The sequence below is a fragment of the Mobula hypostoma genome, chromosome 5, assembly GCF_963921235.1.
Source record: "Mobula hypostoma chromosome 5, sMobHyp1.1, whole genome shotgun sequence".
Taxonomy (NCBI): Eukaryota; Metazoa; Chordata; class Chondrichthyes; order Myliobatiformes; family Myliobatidae; genus Mobula; species Mobula hypostoma.
In genome coordinates this window covers 87,913,551-87,940,952 of record NC_086101.1, presented here as the reverse complement: position 1 = coordinate 87,940,952, position 27,402 = coordinate 87,913,551, and the positions used below count along the sequence as shown (strand labels likewise).

The 27,402-nt window shown below is 40.6% G+C and overlaps 1 protein-coding gene across 3 annotated transcripts in view; it reads right to left on the bottom strand.

Moving 5' to 3' along the window:
• The window catches only part of LOC134346855 (low-density lipoprotein receptor-related protein 1-like), a 2,119,020-nt gene that overhangs the window by 117,628 nt on the left and 1,973,990 nt on the right, over positions 1-27,402 (bottom strand). For all 3 annotated transcript variants that reach the window (XM_063048628.1, XM_063048629.1, XM_063048630.1), the window contains 2 exons: positions 22,318-22,434; positions 13,281-13,387 (listed from right to left, as the gene is read on the bottom strand). In XM_063048628.1, coding sequence (XP_062904698.1) covers positions 13,281-13,387; positions 22,318-22,434 — 224 coding nt within the window. The remainder of the gene's footprint in view (positions 1-13,280; positions 13,388-22,317; positions 22,435-27,402) is intronic.

Below are 27,402 nucleotides of genomic sequence, written 5' to 3'. Positions count from 1 at the left end.
ATAGCAGTTATTTATAGGCCTCCAAACAGCTGCAGGGATGTGGACTACAAATTACAACAGGAAATAGAAAAGGCTTGTCAGAAGGGCAGCGTTATGATAATTGTGGGGGATTTTAACATGCGAGTTGATTGGGAAAATCAGGTTGGCACTGGGTCTCAAGAGAGAGAATTTGTAGAATGTCTGCGAGATGGCTTTTTAGAACAGCTTGTTGTTGAGCCCACTAGGGGATTGGCTGTACTGGATTGGGTATAGTGTAATGAACCGGAGTTGATTAGAGAGATTGAGGTGAAGGAACCCTTAGGAGACAGTGATCATTACATGATTGAGTTCACTGTGAAATTTGAAAAAGAGAAGCTGAAATCTGATGTGTCGGTGTTTCAGTGGAGTAAAGGAAATTACAGTGGTATGAGAGGGGAACTGGCCAAAGTTGACTGGAAAGGGACACTGGAGGGAAAGATGGCAGAGTAGCAGTGGCTGGAGTTTATGCGAGAAGTGTGGAAGGTGCAAGACAGGTATATTCCAAAAAAGAAGAAATTTTCGAATGGAAGAAGGATGCAACCGTGGTTGACAAGAGAAGTCAAAGCCAAAGTTAAAGCAAAGGAGAGGGCATACAAGGAAGCAAAAATTAGTGGGAAGACAGAGGATTGGGAAGTTTTTAAAAGCTTACAAAAGGAAACTAAGAAGGTCATTAAGAGGGAAAAGATGAACTATGAAAGGAAGCTAGCACATAATATCAAAGAGGATACTAAAAGCTTTTTCAAGTACATAAAGAGTAAAAGACAGGTGAGAATAGATGTAGGACCAATAGAAAATGATGCTGGAAAAATTGTAATGGGAGATAAGGAGATGACGGAGGAACTGAATGAGTATTTTGCATCAGTCTTCACTGAGGAAGACATCAGCAGTATACCAGACACTCAAGGGTAGCAGGGAGGAGAAGTGTGCGCAGTCACAATTCTGACAGAGAAAGTACTCCGGAAGCTGAATAGTCTAAAGGTAGATAAATCTCCCGGACCAGATGGAATGCACCCTCCTGTTCTGAAGGAAGTAGCTGTGGAGATTACGGAGGTATTTGCTATGATCTTTCAAAAGTCAATAGATTCTGGCATGGTTCTGGAGGACTGGAAGATTGCAAGTGTCACTCCACTATTTAAGAAGGGGGCAAGGAAGCAAAAAGGAAATTAAAGACCTGCTAGCTTGACATCGGTGGTTGGGAATTTGTTGGAGTCGATTGTCAAGGATGAGGTTACAGAGTACCTGGAGGCATATGACAAGATAGGCAGAACTCAGCATGGATTCCTTAAAGGAAAATCCTGCCTGATAAACCTTTTTTTGAGGAAATTACAAGTAGGCTAGACAAGGGAGATGCAGTGGATGTTGTATATTTGGATTTTCAGAAGGCCTTTGAGAAGGTGCCACATATGAGGCTACTTAACAAGATAAGAACCCATGGAATTATGGGAAAGTTACATACGTGGATACAGCATTGGCTGATTGGCAGGAAACAGATAGTGGGAATAAAGGGATCCTATTCTGGTTGGCTGCCGCTTACAAGTGGTGTTCCACAGGGGTCTGTGTTGGGGCCGCTTCTTTTTACATTGTACATCAACGATTTGGATTATGGAATAGATGGCTTTGTGGCTAAGTTTGCTGACGATACAAAGATAGGTGGAGGGGCCGGTAGGGCTGAGGAAACAGAGAGTCTGCAGTGAGACTTGGACAGATTGGAAGAATGGGCAAGGAAGTGGCAAATGAAATACAATGTTGGAAAGTGTATGGTTATGCGCTTTGGCAGAAGAAATAAATAGGCAGACTATTATTTAAATGGGGAAAGAATTCAAAGTTCTGAGATGCAACGGGACTTGGGAGTCCTCGTACAGGATACCCTTAAGGTTAACCTCCAGGTTGAGTTGGTGGTGAAGAAGGCGAATGCAATGTTGGCATTCATTTCTAGAGGAATAGAGTATAGGAGCAGGGATGTGATGTTGAGGCTCTATATGGCACTGGTGAGACCTCACTTGGAGTACTGTGGGCAGTTTTGGTCTCCTTATTTAAGAAAGGATGTGCTGACATTGGAGAGGTTACAGAGAAGATTCACTAGAACGATTCCGGGAATGAGAGGTTTAACATATGAGGAACGTTTGTCCGCTCTTGGACTGTATTCCTTAGAGTTTAGAAGTATGAGGGGAGACCTCATAGAAATATTTTGAATGTTGAAAGGCATGGACAGAATGGATGTGGCAAAGTTGTTTCCCATGATGGGGGAGTCTAGTATGAGAGGGTATGACTTAAGGATTGAAGGGTGCCCATTCAGAACAGAAATGCGAAGAAATTCTTTTAGTCAGAGGGTGGTGAATCTATGGAATTTGTTGCTATGGGCGGCAGTGGAGGCCAAGTCATTGGGTGTATTTAAGGCAGAGATCTGAGTAGCCAGGGCATCAAAGGTTATGGTGAGAAGGCGGGGGAGTGGGACTAAATTGGAGAATGGATCAGCTGATGATAAAATGGCGGAGCAGACTCGATGGGCCGAATGGCCAACTTCTGCTCCTTTATATTATGTGTTATGGTCTTATGGTTATTGATTAGCTGCAATGGCAGATAGGGAATTTAACCATGTGTGAGGTGATGCATTTTGGGAAGTCAAAAAGAATAGGTTGTGTACCTAGAATGATCGGACCTGGGAACAGGGCAAGCCTCCTTCTCTGGATTCAGAAGCAGGTCCAGCCACAAAGTGAAGGTTAGATGCATCCACTTCGGTTTGGTCAGTGAAGCTGGTCTGAGCCATAAGGCTGTACTCTATGGAAGACCAGCCATTGGTAACTATGATTTAGCCCAAGGTCTTAGATTGCTGGGGAAACAGCAACTTCTCCACAACTATCAGGTGCTTGAACCAACCCACATTCTATTTCTGCAATGGAGCACTATAGGCTACCTCTTGTACAATCATAGTCTTATTTCTGATTGTACCGAAACAAAGACAATCTTTTTTCTCTCACATTGTCTTGTATAAATTATATTCTGTATGCTGTCTGTACCTGTAAACCTGTGATGCTGCTGCAAGCAAGTTCTTCTACTGTAGCTGGACCTCTCTATACTCATGCAAATGGTAACAAACTAGTATTGGAGAGGGTGAAAATGTGATACTGAAACTGTAGCAGAGATAACCTTCAGTTAGAGGCTAAAACGAAAGCTTATTTTTTTTTTTGCATTGACACTTGAGGAAGATGATTAACAGACGTACTAAAAAGTGAGTACATTTTCTATAGAATAAATATGAAGAACCTCTCACCAATGGATTGCAAGCCAGCATTCAGAGAACACAGATTCAAGGTTATATGCGAAAGAATTAAAGGAGATAGGAGAGAAAATAATTGTAGCAAACTGTCATAATATGGAAATCATTGCTTGGATGTTTAGTGGAAACAGATTTTGTAACAGTTTTCATGAGGGAATGGGACATACACTCGGAAGAAAATATAGAACAGTGGGGGAAAGTACAAATATGTGAGATTAACTGTAATACTTTGTCAAAGGACTTGCACAGGTACAGTGATCTGAACAGTTTGTACTCAATGAATTGACTTTCAAACCCTATTGTATCTAAAGTACCGGGTATGAAGGATTACAGATTTTCACCTCCAGCCACATTGAAAAAATAGTTTGATTTTAAAACTTTCACACAAAAAACAAATGAAGGAAAATAATGCTCTGTGAATACTATGGCACTTCCATGGCTGCGTACCTTGACAAACAGTGCTACAAGATCAAAAAATCTGTCAGGATGCAGAGATCAATAGATAATTATCCAACCTACTCAAAGGGAAAAGACAAAATAATTTTTTAATGTTTCTATAAACTATCCATCAATGTCTGATAATTCAGAAGATATTTGTACAGGTATTAAAAGAAATTCACATGTCTCCAGGGGTTCTTGCACAAAGATTTCAAGAACAGAAAAAGAAATCCCAAGCTACAAAGAAATTATGGCAAGACTGACATGCCATATGTAGCATGTTGATGAGACTACATGATGACATGCAGCAGAGATGTAAATGGGAAGTAGGACTCGGTTACCACCTGCTATTCAATACCTGCTATCAAAATAACTATGTACACAGAGGAAAAATCAGGGCAAACAAAGCTGCACCACTCATAGAGACAGAATGAACTCCCAACTCCTTCCATACAGATGGGTCAGCAATGATGCATTGCTGTTTAATAATTTGTTTGCCTGGCCTTATAGCAGAGGTGTAGCATGAGGGGAAACTAATGATGAAGAAAAAATGTAAAGTAAGGAAAAAGGCAATATTTATTTAAGCAGAATTATTTTTTGTTGTTGCCACGCATATACAGATCACTAGAAGCTCCATGTTTTGGCAATTATTCAAAAAACTTAAAGAATTTAGAGTTATGACATTTAACTTAACATTGGTGTGTAATTACTCTCAAAAATTTTTATGCTAGTCTTTTACATAATGATGTTGACAACAAGTCAATACTTCAGTAGGCTACATGGTGTACTGAATGTAGAGTTGCGTGGCTACCAATGATATTTCTGCTGAAGTGGAGAGTGGTAAAGATTTTATCTTAAGACAGAGAGTACATAATCATTAAAATAATCACTGCTGGGTTAGATTTCTGCAGCTTTAATTCTGAAATTAAAAACAAGCAAATATATTCTTCATATTCAATTAAATTGTTATTTAAAAATAAAATCAGAAGGCATTTATTTGCTGATAAAATATTTTACCCATAAAACCAGTGTGAATTAACTTTACAAATTCTGAAATTGCTCAAGAGAGACAGCAGATGGCAGTCTTCCGCTGGCTATCTGCTAGATTCAACATTCAAGATTGTTTAATGTCGTTTCCAGTACACAAGAGTAAAGGAGAATGAAATATTGTCACTCAGGATCCGATTTAGCACAAAAAATACGATAAGATAAATAACACAATAACAATAAAAACACAATACATATAAATACATAGGATAGCTTTGATAAAAGATTGAGTGTGTATTCATAAAGTGATAGTCACATGTTCATAAACAGATACACCTCCCGTGCTTCTTGATGGCGGTATCCATATTCACAGGGAATACCATAAACGCCAGCCATCCTGAGTCCCAGGTCATCTTTAACATTCTTAAGCTGGAATTTGAGCTTCCTTATGGGTTAAAGGTGAAGATCAGGTGGGTGCTCCCCTGGTGTCATGGATTCTTGATTACCTGACTGGCAGACCACAGTACGTGTGCTTGCAACACTGTGTGTCCGACAGAGTGATCAGCAGCACTGGGGCTCCACAGGGGACTGTCTTGTCTCCCTTTCTCTTCACCATTTACACCTTGGACTTCAACTACTGCACAGAGTCTTGTCATCTTCAGAAGTTTTCAGATGACTCTGCCATAGTTGGATGCATCAGCAAGGGAGATGAGGTTGAGTACAGGGCTACTGTAGGAAACTTTGTCACATGGTGTGAGCAGAATTATCTGCAGCTTAATGTGAAAAAGACTAAGGAGCTGATGGTAGACCTGAGGAGAGCTAAGGTACCGGTGACCCCTGTTTCCATCCAGGGGGTTAGTGTGGACATGGTGGAGGATTACAAATACCTGGGGATACGAATTGACAATAAACTGGACTGGTCAAAGAGCACTGAGGCTGTCTACAAAATGGGTCAGAGCCATCTCTATTTCCTGAGGAGACTGAGGTCCTTTAACATCTGCCGGACGATGCTGAGGATGTTCTACGAGTCTGTGGTGGCCAGTGCTATCATGTTTGCTGTTGTGTGCTGGGGCAGCAGGCTGAGGGTAGCAGACACCAACAGAATCAACAAACTTATTTGTAAGGCCAGTGATGTTGTGGGGATGGAACTGGACTCTCGCACGGTGGTGTCTGTAAAGAGGATGCTGTCTAAGTTGCATGCCATCTTGGTCAATGTCTCCCATCCACTACATAATGTACTGGGTGGGCACAGGAGTACATTCAGCCAGAGACTCATTCCACTGAGATGCAGCACAGAGCGTCATAGGAAGTCATTCCTGCCTGTGGCCATCAAACTTTACAACTCCTCCCTTGGAGGGTCAGACACCCTGTGCCGATAGGCTGGTCCTGGACTTATTTCATAATTTACTGGCATAATTTACGTATTACTATTTATGGTTCTATGACTATTTATTATTTATGGTGCAACTGTAACGAAAACCAATTTCCCCCTGGGATCAATAAAGTATGACTATGACTATGACTATGACTATGACTATCTCATTCTAAGTACTGTAATTTGACGATAAACGAGGTGGTACAGCAGAAAACTTACTGAATGTGGACTAACCAAACAGGAGGGAAGGATGACGGGGGTACATATCCCACCAGACTAGACATGCCGAGGCATCATCCCTGATGAAGATGACAGAGTTCAGCATCAAAATGTCAGATAAATTCGATACCTGTACCTGGCTGGAAGCCTGAGAAGAGTTTTATTCATCATATACACCAGGGAAGCACTAGATCCTTTTCCATGTTGGAGACATTACTAAAGATGAGGTTTTGGGGTACTTGGAGGCACATGATAAAGAAGGCCAAAATCAGCATGGTTTCCTTTAGGGGAAATCTTGTCTGACAAATCTGTTGAAGTTCTTTGAGGAAATAACAAACAGGATAAACAAAGGAGAGTCAGTGGATGTTGCTTACTTGGATTTTCAGAAGGCCCTTGGCAAAATGCCCCATATGGGGCTGCTTAACAAGATAAGAGCTGATGCACCATCAATAACTCCAAAAGACTGGAAGTAGAGTAAATACTGAAAGGCTTTTATTAGCAGTAAAATGTGACCTCCACCATGCTGAGTATCTGCCCCTGGACTGAGAGGAGGAGTAATGGCGCAATGGCCTTTATACAGGAACTGTGGGAGGAGCCACAGGAGCTGTCAGCAGAGGGGCGTGTCCAGACAGGTAACCCAGTTACAACATATATATATGGTTTACCACAAGAGCCCACACTAATACAGGAAAGATAATAGCATGAATAGAAGATTGGCTGGCTGACTGACAGGAGGCAAAGAGTGGGAAAAAAGGGGGCTATTCTGGTTGGCTGTTGAGTGATTAGTGGTGTTCCACAGGGGCTGGTTTTGGGACTTCTTTTTTCTCGCTATATGTCAATGATTTGGATGACAGAATTGATGCCTTTGTGGCCAAGTTTATGTCCTGTACTTTTAGTCATCTCTGACGAGGGGAAGAATTTTCTTCTGTCTATTCTATCTGATCCCTCATAATTTGTTATATACCTCAATCATATCCTCTCCTAACCTCCACTTTTCAGCACAAATAGACCTAGGTTTTTTAGTGTCTTCTGATATGTCATCTTGTAAATTGATAGCGGTGTACAATATGAAAAGAGGCATAGATCGAGTGGATAGTGAAATGGTTAATACAAAGGGTATTATTTTAAAGTGATCAGAGGTAAGTACGAGGGGGATGTCAGAGGTAATTTCTTTACACAGAGAGGAATGCCAGGGTGGTGGTAGAGAAAGATATATTAATGACAGTTAAGAAACTCTTAAACAGGCACATGGATGATAGAAAAAATGGAGGGCTGCGTAGAAAGGAAGGGTTAGGTTGATTGTAGAGTAGGTTAAAAGGTTAGCACAACATTGTGGGTCGAAGGGCCAGTAATGTTTTATGTTCTATAACTGAATCATTCCAGCACAAGTGATATCATGAGGTTTATCCTTTGCACCCTCTACGCTTTGCACCCGGCTGAGGGTGATCAACATTTCATAACATTGAATCATGAACTCCCTATTTTTGTCTTTAATGCCCTGACTAATTCATTGTAATATTAATTGGATATTCAAGAATCACTAGAATCTAGAATGGTTTTGGAGGACAGGAAATTTTGCAAATGTCAATCTACTCTTTTAGAAGAATGAGCTTTTGGGGTACTTGCAAGTACATGAAAAATAGGCAAAGTCAGCATGGTTTCCTTAAGGGGAAATTTTATCTGAAAATTCTGGAGGAAATAACAAGCAGGATAGACAAAGAAGAGTCAGTGGATGTTATTTACTAAAGGCCTTTGGCAAGGGACTGCACATGAGGCTGCTTAACAAGATAAGAGTCCATGGTAATATAGGAAAGATACTAACATGTACAGAAGGTTGGCTGACTGGGAGGAGGTAAAGAGTGAGAAAAAAGGGGGCCATTCTAGTTGGCTGCCAGTGACTAGTGGTGCTGTACAGGGGTGGTGTTGGCAACACTTCTTTTCACGTTATATGTCAATGATTTGGATGATGGGATTATTCCCTTTGTGCCCAAGTTTGCAGATGATACGACGGTAGATGGAGGGGCAAACAGAGTTGAGGAAGCACGGTATTTACAGAAGGACTTAGACAGATTTGGTGAATGAACAAACAAGTGTCATGCAGTTTGGTATAAAACCATAGACTATTCTCTAAATGGGGATAAAATTCAAACATCAGAGGTGCAAAGTGCAAAGATCTTCATGCAGGATTTCCTAAAGGTTAACATGCAGATTGAATCTGTGATTAGGAGGGCAGATGCAAAGGTGGCATTCATTTTGAGGGAGCTAGAATAGAGAAACAAGGATTTAATACTGAGGCTTTTAAGGCATTTATCAGACTGTACTTGGAGTTATGTGAGCAGTTTTGAGCCCTTTATCTGAGAAGCAAAGAGAAGGTCAAAATGATTTGGGGAATGAAAAGTTTAACACACTAGCAGCACTTGATGGCTTTGGGCTTGTACATGCTATAGATTAGACAAATGGGGAGAGGGATCTCATTGAAACCTACTGAATAATGAAAGGCCTTAATAGAGCGGATATGGAGAGGATGTTTCCTATAGTGGTTGTCCAGGACCGGAGAACACAGCCTCATAATAGTAGGACGTCCATTTAGAATAGGGATGAGGAGGAACTTCTTTAGTCAGAGGGCAGTGAATATGTGGAAATCATTGCCACAGACGACTGTGGGGGCCAAATTGGTTATCTTTAAAGTGGTGTTTTATAGGTTCCTGTTTGGTAAGAATGACAAAGGTTATGGGAAGAAGGCAGAAGAATGGGTTTCGGGGGGATTATAAATCAGCCATGATGGAATAGCAGAGCAGACTTGATGGGATGAATTGTCTAATTCTGCCCCAACTTGTGTTATGCTCTGTCTGGCTCTCTTCAGCCTCCTCAGAAAGTAGAGTCAGTGGTGAGCTTTTCTGATTGTGTGGTTGCCAGCAGCAGACAGCTATATAGTTAGAGGAGGCCACATTTGTGGTGGAAGACTGAGGGAATCCAGAGGGAAAAGATTGAAGGGAGAGGCATTTGAGAGAAGCTGAGATAGATAGTAAATATTCAGGCAATCTCTTGGGGTTGTGGATAACTTGCTTTCCCTCCATTTTGTATGTATAAAGTAGAGCAACTGTTGCACATTAGCCACCATGCAAACTTGACAGAATGAGAAACAAGGAACTCCAAGTTGAGTTGTGCTGCACAGACTTAGCCCACACACGTCCTTGTACAAGCATCCACATGGATGCATTCAAACACATCCATACATGCTGTTTAAGCATGCAAATGCCCAGACACAAATGTACATGATCTTCATCAAAGCCTCTTCCTGCACCCAACTCCAAACTGCGCACTTTTCTGCCTCAGTCTCCCTACTGCTGAAGACTCACTGTCTGCCTTAGTTTCTTTCATGTGCATCTCTCTTCAGTTACTCCTTCTCTTCCTTCTGGATTCCCTCAGTCTTTCCCCACAAATCTAGCCTCCTCCCACTCTTTACCTACCAGCTGTTGGCAAACCTTTGAGTGTGAAACAATCCTTGGGTGCTGCTCTTCTCCGTCAGCAGGATGACTCCATCACCTAGTCACAGCAACTACACTAAATAGTACAGACCCCCAGGCCTCATATGGTGAACCTTGGAAGACTTTTTAGCTGTCTATGCAATACTACCTGATGAGGCAGATCAGTATTCCTGTGATTCCAGGGGAAAGTCTGCATTGATCCCATCATTGGATATCCTAGCCAATGAAAGTGACTCCATGCTGTAGGAATGGGAGCAGGAGCACCTCCCCTCACCAGCACCCTCACTCAACACATACATCATTCCTGAACATACGAGGATAGTATCTCCATCATCTGACTTGAACCTAAACCCAGAGAGTCTCCACCTGTCCTTAAACCTGTGAGGGCTCTGTCATCCCCTCTTGTTCAAACTTCAATGTTAAAAGTAACTTTATTATCAAAGTACCCGTATGTCACCATATATAATGCTGAGATTCATTTTTCTGTGGGTATACAGGAAATCTATGGAATAATAAGCATAACAGAAATAATGAAAGACCTCCCAACTAGGTTGTACAACCAGAGTGCAGAAGAAAACAAACTGAGCAAATACAAATCAAAGAAATAATAACAATAATAAATAAATAAGCAATAAATATCGAGAACATGAGATGAAGAGTCCTTGAAAGTGAGTCTATTGGTTGTGGGAACAAGGGATAAGTGAAGTTGAGTGAAGTTATCCCCTTTAGTTCAAGAGCCTGATGGTTGAGAGGTAGTAACTGTTCGGAAACAGGTGGAGTGAGTCCTGAGGCTCTTGTACCTTCTTTCTGATGGCAGCAGTGAGAAGAGAGCATGTCCTGGTGGTGGGGCCCCTGATGGATGCTGCTTTCCTGCAGCAACGTTTCATGTAGATGTGCTCAATGGTTGGGAGGGCTTTACCCGTGATAGACTGGGCCATATCCACTACTTTTCGTAGAACTTTTCATTCAAGGGCTTTGGTGTTTCCATAGAAGACTGTGATGCAGCCAGTGAATATAACCTCTACTACAAATCTACAGAAGCTCATCGTTTTAAACAACATGCCAAATTTGCACAATCTCCTAAGGAAATGGAGGTGCTGCCCTGCTTTCCTAGCAATTGCACTTTTGTGCTGAGTCCAGGACAGGTCCTCCTAAACCCATGGGATCTCCGCCTCCCCTCCTGTACCTAGACACATAGGGCCTCCGCCCAACACAATTTTCCAGACCCAGGGAGTTCACTCTCCTGTGCTGTCTCTTTATCTGTCTGAATATTGCAATAAGCAAAGTTAGAGTCTGTGTAGTGGAAAGCAGAGCACAGCTGAACAACTTCTGTTGCATTTACGTATGTTTAAGTATTGCTGTTAAGTGAAAATTTCTATTGCTTACAAAGAACCACTATTAATTCTTGTTCCATTAATGCCCACAGGCAAACCACGTACCAATGCAGAGACTGGGGAAGCGTCAAGTCCAGTTTTCCATACAGAATGAATATTAGATAATACACATTAATAATAAGTTCTTTGGACAATGTTAAAGTTGATCTTATCGCTGTGGCACTGAGGATTATATGTCTGGAAATATCTGCCTTTTACTTTGTTTAATTCAAAAAGACATCTAGTTGATTTGAATTTGTTTTGCATGGAAACAGATTAACAATGATAGCAGCTGCTGGGTAAAAAATAGTTGATAAATTACCTGTGCACAGAATAAAGCAAACAATTTCTCCTACAGTTATTTGTAGTAGTACAGTTAAATAAATAATATTTTGAACATATATTGTATTTCTAGTTCTGGAAACGCTCCAAATCATTTCAATGAGACATAGGGAAAAAATAATGTTACATATTGAGAGAATAATGACAATTGAAATACTATGGCTTTTAATACAGTACGAGAATGAGGGGTTCAGTCTGGCCAAGGCAACTAAAGTCTGCAACAAATACTAGAGGGAAAGTGGTAAGAGGTCAGGAGGTTTGAACACGTCACAGAAGATATAGAAGTGGAAATGTTGTTAGATAAGATGAAGACCAGAGATAGATTTAAACAAAGTGGTGAGAGACTGTATTATGCTGACATTCAAAAGTCCATGGGGTCCTGATAGACACACTACTGAAAACCAACTGCAGTCAGCAATTTTTTTTGTGTGCCATACTCTGCCAGAACCTCAGCGACCACTTTTTTTTCAAGTGGTTGTCCTGGAGAAAAGATTCTGTGAGTGTTCCCCCACGTCCTTCTCACAGCACCGATTATTTTACGAGGCCGAGTTGCGAGCTCGGCACTCAACCTGGCACGGATGGAAAGTGTGCCCAGAAGCGGCCCGACTGGATTCGAACTCGGGAACCTTCACTCCGGAGTCCAGTGCTGATGTCACTGTGCCACCAGCCGGAACAGTCAGCAAATAGAGAGGCAAATAATATATTGGTCTGTTATGACAGCATTTGAGTACAGGGTACAAATGTGTTACTGCAATTATACAGGCCCTTTGTGAGGTCACACCTTTGATAGTTTACATAAAATAAGCATGAATTTGCCATAGAGGAACACCAACAAAAATTTACTAGTTCAGGGGTTCACAACTTTTTTTATGCCATGGACCAATACCAATAAGCAAGGAGTGTGTGGACCCTAGGTTGGGAACCCCTGCACTAGTCCAAATTCAGGAAAAGCAGGTTTGCGATCTGAATTGAGATTGAATAGACTAGGATGTAATTTTCTTGAACTTAGAAGAACGAGTGATCTGAGCAAAACTTTCCAAATGGTTATAGGATCCTGCAGGCTACATGCAGACATATTTTCCCTGTTTGCAGAGTCTAGAACCAGTTATCTCAGTGTCAGAATAAAGAATAGGATATACAAGACTGAGAAGAGGAGGAATTTCTTCCTGCAAGAAGTGGTGAATTTTTTGAATTCTGTGCCCTAGAGAAATGGAGGCTTACTCATGGAGTTATACGTGGGGATAGAACAAGGAAAATGTATTGATATAAAAGATGAAGTATGAATGGTAGTCAAGAGCAAAGGGCCAGATATCCTATACCTACCTCTGTTTCCTTTTTAAACGTCTGTTCTTAAATTTAGTATTCTGTAGGGTTAGAGAAGTTGCATCAATCGCTGAACTGATGGGAAAGAGGAATTAGTGTGGCAGTGTATAGGTGGCATCTTTAAAAGCGTTAATGTCTATAAAAAGCAGAGAGAGAGAGGGGACATTGAGAAATTTATTCTTAGTGGAAAAGAATGAGGATTTGCTGATGGAATGAAACATATCTTAGCAGAATAGGATCTGTTGTAGGCTGAAGGCATATATTTGGGGCCTGACCTTCAAATTAGAATGCCATTATCAGGGCATGAGAATATTATCTGAACAAACTTGGACACAGTGTGGGCCCTAGTAAGGGCTTGAAATAGATGGCACACATTGTACCTAATACTTAATCGTCTCTATTTGTCTCTAAAATGAAATAAATGGAGAATGGGCACTTACCTCATCTGAGCTATCAGAGCAATCATAATCTCCATCACATCTCCATCTGGCAGCAACACAACGGCCATTAGCACAGGTAAACTCATTCAGGGAGCATGAACGCAGTGCTGGTAGATAATAAATAAGAAATTAAAATCTCTTAATTGCACAATCTGTTTCCTTCCAAGGATTTTGTTCTATCATTATACAAACTTGAATCAATTTAGTGGCCTGAATGCAAAGTGTTCTCATGTCACTCTAAGTTTTACAGATAACCTTAATAAAGTTTAATAATAATAACCACAACTTCAAACTAACCATGCAAAGGGTTCTGAAGCTATACAAAAGTTCAGAGCTTTCTTTTCAAAAGCTGTGAAAGACATGAATCATACACTAGTTTTTAAAAAAAAAAGTGGACAGTGCAGAATTCAGTTCTGCCACTGTAAGGAGTTTGAATGTTCTCCCTGTGATCCTGTCAGTTTCCTCCGGTGCTCCAGTTTTCTCCCACATTCCAAAGGTATACCCGTTAGTAGATTTATTGGTCACGTGGGTATATTTGGGTGGTGCAGGCTCATTGGTCTGGAAGGACTTGTTATTGTTCTGAATCTCTAAATCACAATAAAACAAGATATATTATTGAGCAAAAGTCCTAGGCACATATACACACATATTTAGCTAGGGTGCCTAAGACTTGTGCAAAGTGCTGTGATAATTTTATGTATTGCACTCTACTACTGCTTCAAAGGAAAACAAATTTCATGACATGTAACTAATGACAAACCTGATTCTGATGTGGGTCTCCATTGTGAACTGTTAGTGGGAAGGGGGCAGGGAGAGGGGAATCATGGTTAGGGAGAGGGGATTCATGGCTGGGAAAGGGGAAGGGAAAATAGAGGGAGTGGGAGGTACCAGAGAGACATTCTGTAATGATCAATAAACCAATTGTTTGGAATGAAATGACTTTGCCTGGTGTCTCAGGGCTGGGTATATTTGTACCCACTGCATTCACCATTTCTGGCACTCCTTCTCTGCCACCTGTCCCCGCACCCATCCCCCAGTGCTTCTCCTTCACCATTCCCAATATTCGTTGCTCCTGCAGGTTTACAAACTCGCTCTCTGCTCCGCATTGACAAATATGGTACTGTACAAAAGTCTTAGGCGCCATAGCAATATACATGTGTCTAAGACTTTGGCACAGTATTGTATGTCAAACACTTCAGGATGTTTGGACAAAAGCATTGGGGGATGTCAGAGGTATTTTTTTTTAACACAGAGTGGCAGGTGCATGATGTCAGGGTGGCGGCAGAGACGCATACATTTAAGAGGCACATGAATGAAAGAAAAATGGAGGGCTATGTGTGAGGGGAGGGTTAGACTGAGTCTGGAGTAGGTTACAGAGTTGGCACTACATCATGGGCTGAGAGGCCTGCACTGTGCTGTACTGCTCTGTTCAAAGCCTAACACATCTTATCTGTGCCAGTGTAGCTGTTAATTTGTAAAGTTACATTTTGACTGGAAATGATTATTATTTGTCCGAAGAAAAACACCAAATTTGATAGAACACGGGAAATTCTGCAGATGCTGTTCTTTGCTTCATTTAATCATATACAGTAAACCAAAGTATTACATGCCATATCCACCTCTTGTATTTATATTGCAAGCAATGCTTCTAGAAACTAGTCATTTACTTTGGTGTTGCCAAATTTTGGGTGAACGACATATTGGTAAATATTTGACAAGTACATTCATTGGGACCTGTTCTTTGTAGATAACATACATTTGTCTCTCAATCACCAGATGAATCATGGATCAAGTTCTCTGACGCGTAAACAAGCAAATCAATAAATATCACAGAACAGTTTTCCAGATACATGTATTAACATCTCACATAATTCCATGATAATGAAGCTAGGGGCAATGGGGATGATTTTTGCTTTCTTGTTTCAATCCCTATCAACTCACTTGGTCTTGACAGACAACAAAAAACCTTTACTATCTTAATTAATGGCCCCAGAACAACATGGTTGCTAACCCTGATCACATGTCTATTAGACTAATGCTCACTCTTCCTTTCAGTACACCTGTGAAAGCTGCATCATATGCTCCAAAAAAGAGCAAAGATTGAAAGAAAAAAATGACCTTAATAGACTTAAATAAAAAGTCCTGGAGCCTTTTGAGATTAACAGGTTACCAAAAAGATCCTTGTAAGAACTAGTCTACTGTCTGTGTAACAATGCTGGTGACTCATAGGCTTTGCTGGTAGCACCTTGTTGACTGTCTGTCAAAGGCTATGTACAAAGGTCAATTTAAGAAATATAAATATCACTAAATAGCTAAGAAAAGATAAACTGGTCCTGATGGGATACATCCCAGGGTCCCCCGGTCCTGATGGGATGCGTCCCAGGGTGCTGACGGAATTGACGGATGTTATAGTAGACGAGTTGGTAATTATTTATCAAAACTCGTTAGACTCTGGGCAGGTCCCAGCAGACTGGAAGACAGCAAATGTCATGCCACTTTTTAAAAAAGGATGTAGGCAAAAGATGGGCAACTATAGGGCAGTTAGCTTAACATCTGCAGTCGGGAAAATGCTTGAAGCTGTCATTAAGGAAGAAATAGCGAAACACTTAGAAAGGAGTGATTCCATTAGATTTAGAAAGGGCCGGTCCTGTGTGACAAACTTACTGGAGTTCTTTGAGGACATAATGAGTGCAGTGGATAGAGAGGAACAGGTGGATGTCGTATACTTGGATTTCCAGAAGGCGTTCGATAAGGTGCTGCACAAGAGAATTATAAATAAGATTCGGATGCATAGAGTCGGAGGAAGTGTATTGTCATGGATAGTGGATTGGTTAACCGACAGAAGGCAGAGAGTTGGTATAAATGGGTGTTTCTCCGGTTGGCAGTCTGTGGTGAGTGGGGTGCCGCAAGGCTCGGTGCTGGGCCCACAGCTGTTTACCATTTACATTGATAATTTGGAAGAAGGGACTGAGTGTAGTGTAGCAAAATTTGCTGATGACACTAAACTGAGTGGAAAAGCAAATTGTACAGAGGATGTGGAGAGTCTGCAGAGGGATATAGATAGGTTAAGTGAGTGGGCCAGGGTCTGGCAGATAGAATACAACGTTGGTAAATGCGAGATCATCCACTTTGGAAGGAATAATAGAAGAGCAGATTATTATTTAAATGGTGAAAGATTGCAGCACGCTGTTGTGCAGAGAGACTTGGGAGTGCTTGTGCATGAATCGCAAAAAGTTGGCTTGCAGGTACAACAGGTTATTAAGAAGGCAAACAGAATGTTGGCCTTCATTGCGAGAGGGATTGAATTCAAGAGCAGGGGTACTGGTGAGGCCGCACCTGGAGTACTGTGTGCAGTTCTGGTCTCCATACTTGAGGAAGGAGATACTGGCTTTGGAAGCAGTGCAGAGGAGGTCCACCAGGTTGATTCCAGGGATGAAGGGGTTAACCTATGAGGAGAGATTGAGTCACCTGGGACTATACTCTCTGGAGTTTAGAAGAATGAGAGTGGACCTTATAGAAACATACAAAATTTTGAAAGGGATAGATAAGATAGAAGTAGGAAAGTTGTTTCCATTGGCATGTGAGACTAGAACTAGGGAACATTGCCTCAAGATTCAGGGGAGAAAATTTAGGACGAAGATGAGGAGAAACTATTTTTCCCAGAGAGTGGTGAATCTGTGGAATTCTCTGTCCAAGGAAGCAGTTGAGGCTTCTTCACTAAATATATTTAAGAAACAGTTAGATAGATTTTTACATAGGTTATGGGGAAAAGGCAGGTAGATGGAGATGAGTTTACGGACAGATCAGCCATGATCTTATTGAATGGTGGAGCAGGTTCGATGGGCCGGATGGCCTACTCCTGCTCCTATTTCTTATGTTCTTATGTAAACATTTGATCGGAGGAGTGATGATAAGAGTTCACCACATTGGTAATTGGGATGGTGAATTTGTTGTCACTTGACTTCGTAAGGATGAGATATGATCTTATTGACCATTCCTATAGGGCTTGGCAGGATGTATGTACAGTTTGCTTTTCCTGAAGTAACTTTTATCAGGAGTTAAAGTCGCAAATTAATGGGTCAGCTGTTCAGGACACAGTTGAGAAAGTATGTCGTTCCTCGAAGGGTGGTAGATCTTGGGAATTTGTATCCAAAATGGGCAGTGAAACCTCAGTCTCTGAGTATATCTGAGATGGAGATTGATAGAATTTTTAGATATTAAGAAAATCAACAGATATGGGGTTAATGCAAAGAAGACATGCCAGGGCAAATAAATCATGCAGGCACAGGGTGCCAAATAGCCTATGTTTGTTTCTGTTTCTTATGTAAAAATGTAAGGGCAATGCCCTGATGTAGCAATGAGATCAAAAAAGTTCTTGAAGAGTTCAACATTTACAAGGTTGAATGAGAGACTATTGCTTACAACCACACAATCTAGAAAAAAAAGGCTGGTGCAGTTGTTGCAGTGAGTCAGATGGCCAAGGGCAAGCCTGAAAATATGGAATGCTCCATCCTCTGTAGACAAAAGGAAATTTAGTCACAGTGAATAAATGTGCCACTCAAGCATTTGGCACTTTGCCCACAATGCACAATGGCTGACTGACTTTTTTACTTCTTTTATCTGTCAAAAGGTTTGATGACTTTCATCTAGTGAACCTCGCTGTGCAGAAATTAGACATTTTTTTCTTCACAGGAGTGAATATAATTCAGATGTAATTTTTGTTGTTGTAAATGCTTTGGGGTTTCCTGCTGGGAGGTACTATTTAAGTACAAGCTCATTACTTCTTTATGGTATCTTTTGTTATGACAAACAAATATGTTTTAAGAGCAATAAATGGACTTTCCTGATTATATAGAATACTGCCTTGCACCTCATTAACCAAAAGCAATCTATAATATGTTGCTACAGAACACAAATCAGATACCTTGAACTCATCTAAAATTTTTAAGCTGAGTTCCTAAATTGTACTATCTCATTAATTGAAAAAAATTATGCTTCCAATGAAGGCTCTTTATCCAGAAACATAACTGTTTCTCCTTCCATAGATGAGTGTTTCCAGCAATTTCTGTTTTTCTTTTAAAGTTTATTTTAGATTTCCAATATCTGTAGTTTCTATTTTTTTCTGCTCATAAAAGGTCAGCGTGTCGGGTTCAGAGGCGAGGGGCAGGCTTGCTGCTCTGTGAGGTTTACTCATCTCTGCACTGAACTGAAACTAATGGGGCTCTGAATTGGCTGCTCTGGTGCCTGGCAGTGGACTTACTTTTGTGAACTTCAGTTCTGAATGCAATTGGCTTACTTTTATTGTTTGCACGATTTGTTTCTTCTTCTCTGCATGTTGAGCATTTGATGGTCCTCTTTTATTCTACTGGGTTCCATTGGGTTTCTGTGTTTTGTGGCTGCCTGTCAGGAGACGAATCTCAAGGTTGTATGAAGTATACATACTTCGATAATAAATATATTTTCAACTTTGAACTTTGACTGAAACTGATTCTTAATCCCACAAAAACCTAATTTTAAAATTCTCATATTCATGCCTTCACAATCTTGCACTGTCTTCTCTATGTCACCTGCTGAAACCTGTGAAGCATATGGGTTGTCAAAATCTGATCCCTTGGACATTCTTCATGACATAATTGACTAAAATAAGTGAAGTTTACTACTTAAATCTCCAATTTGACCCTGAATGCTTTTTGTTAATGTTCACAAAGCTCTCTTTGACAAAATACATAAGATTCACCAATAACATGCAAGTCTAAGGACAATGACAGACAACTCCGCAGCCTCCCTTCCATCTACTCTGGCATATATTCCACATAGCAATTTGTAAAAGAAATCTGGCAATGTGAAAGGTTATCTTGGAACATTCAGCAAGTTAGGCAACAAATATAGAAAAGGAAACCAAGGTAATGTTTCAGGTCAAAGACGCTTCATCAGAACTGGAAATGCTGGCAAAGAACATTAACTCAGTTTCTTTCTCCACAGATGCTGGTTGATCTGCTGAGTGCTTCTGGTATTTATTTTTTGCTTTAACATTTTCTATAAGATGTAAAAACCTCAGCCAAGTATTTTGAACTACAGCATCTGCAGAATTTCTCACATTTATGTTTTACTATTTGCTTGGTTAATTTGAAGAAAGATTTACTAATTATCTAATGAACCCTGAGCCATTAATGATTTTATTTTGAAATTCAATGCCTAATCTCACAGAGTTGCGGAAAGATTTAGGTGGTGCCAATTAAAGCATACTTTAATTTATATATTTTTAAATCAAATTAGCAACAAAATTATTCACGGCAATTAACAAAAAATCAAAATGCCACATTGGAGAGAAGCTGTTTCTAATTATTCTTTGTATGTGTGCAATATTATCACTGAACAACTTGAAGATATACATTAAAAATGTTTTTGAAAAGTAGCATCATGGACAGGAAGGTCTACATGGAGAATTTCTGTCCGATTTCTCTGCAAGTTTAGGAATATACATATATAATCAGAAGAAAATGTTTTAAAATCCACTATTTTATCCAAATAAGCTACTTCATATTTTTCGCCATCTCCATTCTGTTATTTTTTTTCAAGGATTTTATTCCATGTTAGTACTTTAGCCTCTATCTTCATAATTTTTGAATGTTGGTTTTTGTTGTATGTCATGTTAACACACCACAGCATATTCCCAATGCATGTAAGTGTATATGGCAAATAAAGTTGATCCTTGATGTGCATTCCAGAGCAGCTGCTTGCTCACTTGGTACCTTTGAATTAAAACAATCGAGACCTGAACATACTGACCTGGAAAGTTGATACTAGCCTCAGTAAGTCAGCTATGTCATGTTTGCCTGTTTTCTTTGAAGCAGCACATGCTGCATCTGGGGAGTGGTTTGATAACTACGGAGGGGTTTATTGGCATTTTGGAAACTCACATTGATGTGAAAATAGAAGGCTTGCTCAAAAGATTCAAAGTTATTTAAGGGCAACTTTCCAAACTTCTGCCTTAGAAAATTCTTAAGTCATTGCAGTGGCGGCTGGTGAATTTTTTTTTGTCAGGGGAGACATATATTATGCGAGTTTAACCAAGATAGTCTGTTACCATGACAACAGATTCTTTGTGCATAAAAAAACAACATTGATTAGCGATTTAAATGAACTAGGCATATAAAACTGTGGCTACAAGAGCAGGTCAAAATCTTAGTATCCTCTAGAGTAGCACAAACACTAACACTCCAGAGTTATCTCACTGTATACAAGACAATATGATGGAAAATTCTTCACTTGCATAGATAAGTGCAGGTCTAACCATATTTTCAATGTTCAATTAAATTCAGGAGAAGAGGGTCCAATTGTTCAGCACTCCATCTACCACCAGAAGCAGTCATTATTTTTACCTCTATGATTGCAATTTATATAGCCAAGGAGATGCAATACAGAAAATATAAAGATTCCTTTGGAAATATCTTCTGAACACACGTTGAATAACACATAGAAAGAGGACAATAGGTATTAACAACAAGTTCCCCTCTAAGTTGCATATGATCCAAACCAGAAATTTATTGTCAGTTTTTATTATTACTAGGTCAAAGTCCTGGTACTTCCTACCCAGCAGCTCTATGGGACCATCTTAAATCCAGTTCAAGAGAGAAGCTCAGCACTAACTTCTCAAGGGAAAGTAGCGACAGGTAATACATGCTACTCTTGACAGCGCTGCCCGAACCCTGTGAATAAATTAAAGCAAAGAACCTAGATACAGCAAAGCAGAGCAACACACACAAAACACTAGAGGAACTTAGCAGTCCTGATGAAGGGTCTCAGCCCAAATCGTTGACTGTACTCTTTTCCGTAGATGCTGTATGGCCTGCTGAGTACCTCCAGAATTTTGTGTGTATTGCTTGGATTTTCAGCATCTACAGATTTTCTCTTGCTTGTGATGGTAAAATGGAAATGGGACCCTGACTACCTAATGGAAAAGCCTAAAGAATTAAATGAAATGCAAAAACCTAAAAAAATGACAACCATGTGATTTTCATATGGGAATGGGTGGAAAGTTCAGACGTTAGTAAATAAAGTTTACAGATATTAAAGGAGATAAGTTATAGAAATAAAAGGAAATAATAAATATAATTGAGATAAATACACTCAGTGGTCACTTCATTAGGTACCTCCTCTACTTAATGAAGTGGTCATGAAGTGTATGTTCATGGTCTTTTGCTGCTGCAGCCTATCCACTTCAAGGTTTGATGTGCTGTGCATTCAGAGTTACTCTGCTACACACCACTATAATGTATTTGTTTATTTGAGTTACAGTTGCCTTCCTGTCAGCTTGAACTAGTCTGGCCATTGTCCTCTAACCTCTCTCATTAACAAGACATTTTTGAGCACAGAACTGCCACCCACTGGACTCTTTTTTTGTTTTTCACACCATTCCCTGTAAACTCTAGAGACTGATCCCAGCAGATCAACAGTTTCTGAGATACTCAAACCACACCGTCTGGGACCAACTATCATTCCACGGTGTAAGTCACTTAGATCACATTTCTTTCCCACTCTGATGTTTGGTCTGAACAACAACTGAACCTCTTGACCATGGCTGCATAGTTTTATATATTGAGTTGCTGCCGCAACTCAGATTGGTCGATTAGATGTTTGCATTAATGAGCTGGTGTCTCTAATAAAGTGGCCATTCAATGTATGTGTACAAAATAGGATGTTGAGTATTTATGCTAATAAGTAATGATTACACTTATGATGCTCATGGACATTGGCCTATCTTTAACTTTGCATCTCTTCCTATATTCCTTTCATTTCAGAAGTATCACTGATATTTTCAAATCAGTGTGTGTTTCCAGGACTCCAATAAACTCCTCCATAGTAATTTTCTTCTTCCTCTACTTTCAATGATTTTCACTGAAATCACTAACACTCTCAGCATAGAATGTGTGTGCAATGCTGTGTTGTCCAGGCAACAGAATAATAAATGATCGATTTTATGAGTACTGTCAATACTGGGAATGTTTTCACATAAATAAGCAAATGGTCAACTTACCGCATGATTCCTCATCAGAATTATCTCCACAGTCATTATCATAATCACACTGCCAATGCCCAGGTACACAACGATTGTTTTTGCACCGAAATTGATATGGTTCACAAGTTCTTTCATCTGAAAGGCAGTTAAGTCATGTTGAAGTTTATAATTTCAAAATATTTAAACCTGAAGCACACATTCCTCTATTAACCATTCAAATTAACCTCTTCACATTGAATCATTAGAAGCAGACATTAGAAGCAGAAACGAGGAAATCTGCAGATGCTGGAAATTCAAGCAACACACACAAAAGGTGCTGGTGAACGCAGCATCTATAGGAAGAGGTACAGTCAACGTTTCGGGCTGGGACCCTTTGTCTGACGAAGAGTCCCGGCCCGAAACGTCCACTGTATCTCTTCCTATAGATGTTATCTGGCCTGCTGCATCCACCAGAGTTTTTCGTGCGTGCTATTAGAAGCAGAATTGAGCCATAAGGATATCCACTACAATTTAAAGTTTAACTTAATGGCACATTATGAATTGCCTTCAAAAATCAGTTGTAAATAATTATTTATCAGATATCATCTTATCACTGGGGATGGCATTCTGTTGTGATTAGATACTCATTACTTTGTAAATAATATATATTTCAATTAATTGAATAATCGTTCTAATAATATTCAGTTCAAGAAAGAAAACCCAACCAATTCAGCAACTTCTCTCTTTTCAATATAATTTCACTGTGATCAGTATCATTAAATCAGCTAATGGAAACAGTTTGATTTGGCACACTCTCAGCAATGTTTGCACTTCATTTGCCAAGGAATTTTCACAACTGAGTTGCCTTTTTGTTGGTAATTATTCATGAGATAATCCCTTTCTCCAGGTGCAGCACAAGCCACTTTCGTGGATTTCACAATTCAATGAGCAAAAATAAATGTTTTATTGTGTTGCCTGACTGGTGTTTAGTCCTTCAGAGCTCTGGTCATTATACTCATCATCATCATCATGTGCCATTGCCTTCTTCTGGGCAGTGTCTTTACAAGATGGATGACCCCAGCCATCGACATACGCTTCAGAGATTGTCTACCTGGTGTCAGTGGTCACTAGTAACCAGTACTTGGGATATGCACCAGCTGCTCCCATGGTTTCACAAGACCCCAATCAGGATAACTGACCAATGGAATAGTAACAGTGAATTCCATATCACTGCAGGTTGGAAGTAACTATATTAGATTCATAAAGTTATTGGGTAATATAGGATGCAAATAGAGATTTTGGCCCAACTACTCCACGCTAGTCACAGCATCTTACCTGCTAGTCCCAGTTTCCTGATTTCAGCCAGTATCTCACAAAGCCCCTCCCCCTCTTTGTACCCATCCTAATGCCTCTTAAATGTTGCAAATGTATCCACCCTGACCACTTACTCGGGCAGTCACTCTCTACCATTTGTAAAGAAGTTACCTTTCAGGTTTGTTTTAAGTTTTTCCCCTTTTATCCTCTATCTGTGCCCTCTAGTTTCGAATACCCCAACCCTAATGAAAACACAAAGATCAAACACCTCATTCATTCCCCACATGAATTTATAAATTTCTGTGAGGTCTCTCCTCATCTTCTTGTGCTCCAGGGGATAAATATCCAGCTGAATGATCTCTATATATAGCTCAGGCCTTTAGTCCAGCACTCTCTCCGACTTGACAACATCTTTCCTCTTTACAGCCTGAGCAAAACCAGACATGATACTACAAGTGTGGCCCCACTGATTATTTACATGACTGCAGTGTAATGTCCCTACTGCTGAACTCAATGCCCTAACTACTGAAGGCCAGCTAAATGCATTCTCTTAGTAAACTGTTCACTTGTATTCCAAGATGCTTTCTGTTCCACAACACACTCAGTGCTCTGTAATTGACTGCATACCCTGGTTCTATTGTGGTTTGACTGTTCAAAATGCAACACTCCATACCTATATTAGTTTAAATCCTTTAACCTTTCCTCATCTAATCTCCTTAATGGATCAATATCTCTTTGCAGTTCTTTTAATCTGCTTCATTATGTACAAGACACCTAATTTAGTATCATCAGCAACTTGTTTATCATACCATGTACATTCATATCCAAATCGTTTACCTAAATAGCAACAGAGCTTCCAACACTACACCTGTGGCATGCAACTTGTCATAGGCTTCCAGAGAATCAACCTTCAGCCATCATCCTCTGCTACCTATGGTCGAGCCAATTCTGAATCCACCTGGCTAGCTCCCCCTGAATCCTATGCCAGCCAACCTTCCCATTCAGCCTGCCAGGTGGGACTTAGTCAAAGGCCTTACTAAAGTTCATGTAGACAACATCCACTGCCTATCTTCATCTCTCCCCCTCAGTTACTTCTTTGAAAATCACCTAAACATTTAATTAGACATGATAACCCATAAACAAAACTATGCTAACTATTCCTTTCCAGGCCTTGACAATCCAAGTGATGGTACACTATGCTATATCGACTACTGCATTGGTGCTGCTTCCTGCACCTGTGCTAAGCTCGTCGACTGCATCAGCTTCCTCCCTGCCCTCTAATTTACTTGATTCATTTCTGACATCTCCCTCTTTTTTCTCAATCTCTGTCTCCATCTCTAGAGACAGTCTATCTACTGATAAATTTTATAAACCCACTGACTCTCACAGCTATCTAGTCTATACCTCATCCCACACCGTCATTTAGAAAAGATGCCATTCCCTTCACTCATTTCCTCCATCTCCACCGCATCTGCTCTCAAGATGAGGCTTTTCATTCCAGAGCTACTGAAGTGTCATCCTTCTTTAAAGAAAGGGGCTTCCCTTCCTCCACGATCAATGGTGCCGTCACTCACATCTCTCCCATTTCATGCACATCTGCCCTCACTCCATCCTCCCGCTGACACACCAGAGATAGCGATCCCCTTGTCCCCACTTACCAACCCACTAACCTCCGCATCTAGCACATAATTTTCTGTAATTTCCGCCATCTCCTATGGGATCCCACCACCAAGCACATCTCTGCATTGCACCCACTTTCTGCTTTCCCCAGGGATTGCTCTCTACACAACTCCCTTCCATTCGTCCCTCCCCTCTGATCTCCTTCCCAGTGTTTATCCTTGCAAGCAGAACAAGTGCCACACCTGCACCTACACCTCCTCCCTCACTAACATTCAGAAGTCCAAAGGGTCCTTGTAGGTGAGGCAGCACTTCACCTGCAAATCTGTTGGTGTCATCTCCTGTATCCAGTGTACCCAGTGTGGCTCCTGTATATTGGTGAGACCTGACGTAGATTGGGAGACTATTTCGCCAAGCACCTTCGCCTCCTCTGTGACAAAAAACAGAATCTCTCGGTGGCCACCCATTTCACTTCTACTTCCCATTCCTACTGTGACATGCCACTCTGTGGCATCCTCTACTTCCACAATGAGGCTGCACTCAGGTTGGAGGAGCCACACGTTATATTCTATCTGGGTAGTCTCCAATCTGTTGGCTTGAAAATCGATTTCTCGAATTTCTAACTGTTCCCTCCCTTTACCATTCCCTGTTCTTGTTTCCCACTCTCACCTTATCTCCTTACTAGCTTATCATCTCCTTCTGGTGTTCCTCCCTTTTCCCTTTCTTCCATGGTCTTCTCCTATCAGATTTCCCCTTCGCTAGCCCTTTATTTCTTTCTTCAGATCTTAACTTCACCCCTTTCTCCCTCCCGGTTTCACCTATCACCTTGAACTACTTCCTTCACTCCCCTACCATTCTACTCTGACTTCTCTTCTTCCATTCCAGACCCGATGAAGGGTCTCAGCTCGAAACATCAACTGTGTACTCTTTTCCATAGAATTTCTTCCAGTGACTTCCCTGCAACTGAAGTCCGACTCTCTGCCCTTTAGCTCCCTGGACTATCCTTGCTACACTTGAAACATTGCAGGGGGCTGAAACGTCAAGACAGTAGGCAATGTGTGCTGCTATTGGAAGGAGGCACCTCTTCTCAAGCAAACTTCCCTCTCTGTCTCTTTTTGACAGTGCGTGAGTGCCTTGAGTTGGAAGACTAGGAGAAGTGATGCAGAAGATGGTAACATCGGAATAGTGAGCTGCTGGTCTCCCAGTCTCGTTAAACTTAGTATCTTGGTATATTATTCAGTTTGAAGATATCACAATTATATTCATCTGTCTTCAATCACCATCTTTCTTTTTCATCAATGTGCAAGTGAGTAAAACAAATAACCTTTTTATGTTATCAGTGCTGTTTAATTTTCTTTTGTTCTTCCACATCACAGCTGCTTTGTGGGAAGTTAGGAGCCATTTCATTGCGAAAATTTTGATAGTAAGTGTTTAGTCATTTATAAGTCATCTGCCTTAAATCATTTATGAATATTTTGTCATTAGCAATCAGTAAAATTCCCAAAGACTGTGGGGGATGGGGAGAGATAATGTCATTCCTTTGCTCAAAAAATTCAATGGATGGTTCAATTTCGTATCAGCAGACGTATACAGTATACAACCTGAAATTCTTACATCCAGACATCCATGAAACAGAAAAAATCCCAGAAAATTAATGACAGAAACATCTGAACCCCAAAGCTCCCCCTCCCCCTCCCATTCACAAGCATTGATCCTCCCAATTGCACCAGAAAAAGGAAGAGTGGCCTCTCTCTTCCCCACTGGTGAGAGACAGCCTGTCTGAGATACCAAAGTGTTGGGATGAACTGTAGGTTTTGATGGACTCTGGATCAAAGCCTCTTTGGGAGCTTTGCTATTGCTTGCAAGTTGGGGGGGGACGGTCGGTGCATTTTTTTGTGTGTGGGGAGAGGGTCAACTCTTTTGCTGCTGCCGGTGTACGGGAGGGGAGAGAGGCTTTGGGGTTCTGAAGCTTTTGTCATTCATTCTTCGGGGATTTTCCTGTTTTGTGGACACCCGCGAAGAGTAAGAATTTCTGGTTGTATACTGTATACATTTTCTGATAATAAATTGAAACACTGAACCTTTTTGAATAAAGGAACAATATTATCCCCACCCCTCCAGTCTTTGGGAGTGTCACTGGTAACTAATGACAAAATATTCAGAAATGACTTACAACAAATGATTTATAAATGA